Raw genomic sequence first — 5,925 nt, forward strand, 5'->3', positions numbered from 1 at the left:
AAAGCTGAATAGTGCATATTATCACCAAATTATGGTCTCCTGGAAATCAACAGTGAAGACACAAAGGGGCTGAGTCAAAATAACCAAACCAATTAACGGTAATGCTTAGTATTATACTATCAACCATCAAAACACCCAAAACCCTGTGATCCTTTCTTTTTGTTTTTACATCCTAAAATCTCTCTTCCCTATCTCTTCTCCCACCCATTTATAACCATCTCTCTCTCTCAACAACCCATCCCTTAACCTTCATGTCCATGCATTGTTTATTATAGGCCATTATAACTATTTTTTCTTCCAAAAAAAAGTTGTTTGACTTTCTCGAAAAAATTTCAGTTTCATTCTTTTGCCCAGATATAGGTGACAGATCAAGATGGGTCGTGTTAAACTGGAGATAAAGAGAATAGAAAACAACACAAATCGACAAGTTACATTCTCAAAGCGTAGAAATGGGCTCATTAAGAAAGCCTATGAGCTTTCTATCCTTTGTGACATTGATATTGCTCTCATCATGTTCTCTCCCTCTGGTCGTCTCAGCCATTTCTCGGGCAGAAGAAGGTGGTATAATATTAATACCACGTTTCTTATATTATCATACAACTATCTGACTTTTTTGCGTTCTTTTTGTTTTGTTTATATACATATTTGCTTCAATATTTGTATTGTGGTTTATTAACTTGCAAACACTAATTCATGCAATCGATTTATAATTGTTTATGCTGCTCAATCCGATGATTTTCCAATTATTAATGAATTTGTTTTGAGGGCCAAAATGGTGGTTGTCATGGAAAAGTTGTGCGCTTATGAAGCAATTCTTATGAAAAGAATATGATTTTTCTTCTAATAATTAGCTATTTGATCTGTTTTGGTGTACTCGGTATTGCCTTTTAGAATAAGTCTTCTCTGCCAAGAGTCTTTTCTTCCCTCTCACCCCAACTATCAAATTATAATAAATAAAAAAGGCTCCCTTCAATGAATATTGTTGTTTTATGTTGCCCCTCAACGTGGGCTTCTTGCACCATGCAAAAGAATGTAAAAGTGGCGGAAAATGATGGAATTAGTTTGAGGTTGTAACAGGTGGCGTGCATAGAAATTGGTAAACTAGAAATGAAAATTACTTTTGGTTTATGATAATAGGCTTGAACAAATTATGGAATTAGATGTCATGTTATGGTTGCACTTCTTTTACTTTTTTATATGTTTGATTTTCATCTTATTGATTGATAATTTTCTAAACACGATTTTATTCTTCGAGTGTACTTGTATATAATGTGTATGCATATGTGTGTTTTTTACACCGAAATAAAATTTAAAACTCACTATGATAAATTTTATTATCTTGAAAATCAGGATTGAGGATGTGTTCACTCGTTTCATCAATCTCCCTGATCAAGAAAGAGAACAGTACGTATGATGTTATTGTTTTTCTTATTTAGTTTAGAATTAACTTACAATTCTTCATTACTATATTGGCTTGTTAATTTGATTAGCTTCATTGGTTTATCTGTTGCAGATCTTTACATCCTACAGAGAAGGGCAGGCATTTGTATGCACTCAAACTATTTCTTCTCCTTTAGCACATATCCATAACCCTTTCATTTTATTTATTTATATTTTTTGTGGGTACAATTGATTTATATAATAATTCGTTTCTCTTTGGCAGTGATATTCAAAACAAAGAGGTAAGACGACATTATTTTGATGTTCAATTTTCTTTTAGCTAAGGGGTGCCACCACTCCATCTTAAAATTTTAATTCAGCCATTAAAAAAAGAAAAAAGAAAAAAAAAAAAAAAGAGAGAACAAAATGAGAAAAAAAAAATGTAAAAGGAAGGAAGAAAGAAAAAAGAGAGTGAAAAAAAGTGTACTGCTCTCTTATGAAAAATTCAAGATAACTCTTCTTGAAATTATAGTGTTGTTCATGCAGCATTTGCTTAGGACCTTACAGCAACTAAGGAGTGAAAATGACATTGCTCTTCAAATTGCCAAGTTTGTCTTCCTCTCTCCCCCCTCATACATATCAAATTTTCTTTAAAGTTTCTTTTATATTAATGTGAGTTGTTTACATATTTATTTTCAAAATTAGACTTGAATAATCTAATGGTGCTAATTTTTCTCTCCCGCCGATGTATTAATATTATCAATGCATCAAAAAAGTCCGACGGCTGTTAACTCTGATATCGAGGTAAGAAAACTTAGTCTTAGAGTTGGAGTTTTCTTTGTCACCTTATTGAAATTTGATATATATATATATATATATATATATATATACACACACATATTTTATTTTTTTCCTTCAGATTTTTAATTTGTTTAATCTCTGTCATTAGGAACTTCAACAGGAAATTGGTAGATTACAGCAACAACTACAAATGGCTGAAGAACAGATAAGGTCATTAAAAAATTTCAGGGAAAAAAAATGCTTTTGTTCCTGTCTTATTTGTTTAGTTACATAATTTTCTTTACGATATATTAGTTCATGGAGACCTAAGTAATTTAAATGCTTCTCTAAACACAGGGTATATGAGCCTGAACCAGCAAAAATCACATCTATTGAAGAGCTCGAATCCTGTGAGAAAAATCTTGTTGATACCATGACACGTGTTATGCAGAGAAAGGTTGTCAAACTTTGTTTGTTCATTAAAAAAAAAAAAAAAAAAAAAACAGAAGTCTGTAATATTAATCTAAACTTCCATTTTTATGACAACTTTTTTAAAAAATGTTTGTAGGAGTATTTGCTGAGCAACCATCTATCAACTTATGATCCTTCCAGTTTACAGGTAATTAAACTACAGAAAGTGCAATAACAAATAATTTAGTTATGAAATTAGCATGAGTATTATTTTTTTCTTTTGGATCAATAGCAAGGGATCACAGCCTCTTTCGATAATGAAGTCGTCAATTGGATGCCGGATGGTGGACACAATCATGGACATATTTTTGATGCATCTACTTCTCTTAGTCAACTAAGGTAAGTTTTCACCAAAAGTTTTGTAACTCAATTAATTGATATATATTTTTTTTTATGTTTATATTAGAGACCTCTACAGTTCAAATTTCTTTACCTCAAAGCATCAAATTAATAATTTTTTTTTTATAAAACTTTTGCCACATGCCCTCTAAAACGCACTCTTAATGTGGTATAACTTGTAAATATTAGATTTATATATGTTAACGGCTCTTTAAATCTATTATTAGTTTTCTCTCAAAAAGAATTATATCTGTTTTTATGGGTCTATTTGGATAGAACTTATTGCTGAAAACTGAAAACTGAAAACACTGTAGCAAAATAATTTTAAAATGTGTGAATAGTACCGCGAGACCCATTTTTAATGAAAAAGTTGTTGAAAAGTGAAATTTGTGGGTCCGTGAACAGTGCACGAATGAACTGTTCACAGAAGACTGGGTCAACAACTGCAGCTGGAAAAAAAAAAAAAAAAAAAAACTGAAAACGCAAACGCAGCATTTTTCAGTGGAATCCAAACACCCTCTATATATTGATTAAACTAGTTCTATGAGAATGGACACCAACTTGATTTCTCCTCCAATACTTAATAACTAGGGTTTTTCTTTAAAAAAAAGGTTCTTAATTAGTATTTATGTATAGAGACAGGAGTAAGTAACCAAGAGTCTTAAAACTTAACTAATTATAAATATTTAGTTTTTTAACGAAGACATATTACAAATGAAGAAAAGGAAAAAAAAAAAAATATAGTGGAAGGAAATTTTGAATTCTAGTTTTCCTAACAAAGAAGACCAACTAATGCTATTAAACTACAAGATTCTTAGCAATTTAACACAAACACAAGGCTCCTGGGAAATTTAACATATGTTGAAGCAAATTTAATTGGGTTTTGCTTCATCATTTAGATTCAATTTACTAATGAGTTTAGAGCAACATGTATTTGCAGGGAGCTATCATCCACAGTGTATGATCCCTTTTCGCAAGGAACAAGCTCAAACACAGACCCACGCAGCATGGGCACAAACCCAAGTGAAGGAAACTTCACATCTTGGTCTCAGGCCTACAACTCAACAGGGCACCAGCACCAGCAACAGCACCAGCACCACTCCACCGCTCTCCTGTCACCAACTTTATTCCCTCACATTCAGGTTTTCCTTCTAGTACATACTATACTCACTTCGAAAAATAGGAATTTCTTTTACTATGATTTATGAATCATCATCATTTTGCAATTTATACACATGGTTGCCGTAAGAACTTTGGAATGGTCCACATGCCATTTGTGCCCAAGATTGGTTGGATTGGGGGTAGCCCATCTTAGAATGCATTTTTTGTGTTGGGCTTTTGATCTTAATATCAAGACCAAAATGATTAAGCTGGCCCAACCTGGTTCTTTTTATCTATTTTTAATATTAAATAGATAGTGGAGGAGGGAGGAGATAGAGCTTGAACCACATATATTAGGCATTTATAGAAGTATAATTATGAGGCTAACTGGGTTATCACTTGAATTCTTGATAGCTTAAAAGTTCCTAATGTGTGTATTTATAATAATATAATTATGGGTTCAAGTGATAGTTCAATAATAATGACATCTTTGAATGCTTTATGATGTTTAATGTCTATGTTTTGAAACTCACTTCCTTTTCTCCGCCTCCTTATTTACAACTATTTAAAAAAAAAAAAAAAAAAAAAAAAAAAAAATATATATATATATATATATATATATATATATATATATATAAAATACATTTTAGTTTGTGGTGTTCTTAATCTAAATTTGTATGTTTTATTTATTTTTATTTTTTTGATTCCATCTAAAATCCTATATGATGTTATTACCAGCATGGAATGGTGGGACCAGATATATCTGAGATGATGCGACATGAGCAAGTGGAGATCCCGTTAAACAGCTCGCATGTTCAAGTGGATAATGAAGTTGCAAATTATGACTCCAAAGTTCATCAGCTTAATAATATGCAATGACACCAAGATTTGGAAAAATGTTAGGATTATAACAAAGTTTACACATCTACCACTCACAACTTACCACATGGTGAATTTTGGCAAAATTTGTAAACTTTGCTGTAATCCTAGCATTTTTTCCAAGATTTGAAAGACTCGTTATTATGCACGGCTTTGTTGCAGGGGTTATTGTATTTGTATGATTAAAAAACTGTGCATAAAGAGGTATAAATACGCTAGTGCTTATGAGGATCATATATGACAGTGTAGCAGAATTTTGGCTTTATTTTCAATTTGTCCCAAGAATTTTCAACTTTATTCAATTCATTTTGATATTGGAATCCCTACCACTATTCAACTTCAAATTATAATGAAAGGTAGGAAATTAATTAAGTATATGTAAGAATGTCACTTTTTTTTTTTTTTGAGAAGAGTATGAATGTCACTTGGATCTAAGTATATACTATATATACTCACCAAGGCACTCATAAGTCATAAGGGAGGCTGTCATAAACCTATACCATTGGCGTCTCCATGACTTATCGTGCGTTAAAACCTTTTGTTTTTAGATGTTTGTGTCATCACTGATGCACTATTTTGCCAACCTTGAATTTTATTATTTTATTATTATTATTATATATTTTTGTAGATCTATGTAAAAGTGATAAACTACTCATAATTTGTCACATCAAAATTGTGACACAAAAGTTATGATTCTAGAAGAAGTAGAGTAATTCTTAAATATTTCTAAAGTATAGTGAATGGTGCTCTCTCTTCTCACATATATGGCAGGTCCATCATGAATGTGAGAGAAATTAATACTGTTTTACTATGTTCCGAAAGTACTTAAGAATTTTCCAAAAGAGTATATATCTACACGGTTTTAGAGAACTAACTAGACAACAATAGAGCTTATCTACAAGCGTTACACTCTATGACTTGAGCATGATATTTGTTTAATTCCAAATGACATGCTAAAATCAAAATTCATATTCA

The 5,925-nt window shown here is 31.4% G+C and overlaps 1 protein-coding gene across 1 annotated transcript; it reads left to right on the plus strand.

The window, feature by feature from the left end:
* The first annotated feature begins 308 nt into the window (after positions 1-308).
* On the plus strand, positions 309-4,950 carry LOC142612406 (agamous-like MADS-box protein AGL104). The gene is made up of 12 exons (XM_075784503.1): positions 309-558; positions 1,351-1,404; positions 1,514-1,546; positions 1,664-1,682; positions 1,927-1,988; positions 2,157-2,184; positions 2,330-2,391; positions 2,518-2,617; positions 2,729-2,779; positions 2,864-2,970; positions 3,911-4,112; positions 4,810-4,950. Exons 1-12 carry the CDS (start codon positions 374-376, stop codon positions 4,948-4,950), a joined length of 1,044 nt encoding a protein of 347 aa, XP_075640618.1. The 5' UTR covers positions 309-373.
* Positions 4,951-5,925: the final 975 nt, after the last annotated feature.

This window comes from Castanea sativa, chromosome 10 (assembly GCF_040712315.1).
Source record: "Castanea sativa cultivar Marrone di Chiusa Pesio chromosome 10, ASM4071231v1".
NCBI lineage: Eukaryota > Viridiplantae > Streptophyta > Magnoliopsida > Fagales > Fagaceae > Castanea > Castanea sativa.

Excerpts from the sequence above, each read along its gene's own strand:
- LOC142612406 (XM_075784503.1), top strand. The coding sequence starts at position 374 with ATGGGTCGTGTTAAACTGGAGATAAAGAGAATAGAAAACAACACAAAT. Across the intron at positions 1,405-1,513 it reads CCTGATCAAGAAAGAGAACA|ATCTTTACATCCTACAGAGA; the intron begins GTACGTATGATG and ends TATCTGTTGCAG. Across the intron at positions 2,971-3,910 it reads ACTTCTCTTAGTCAACTAAG|GGAGCTATCATCCACAGTGT; the intron begins GTAAGTTTTCAC and ends ATGTATTTGCAG.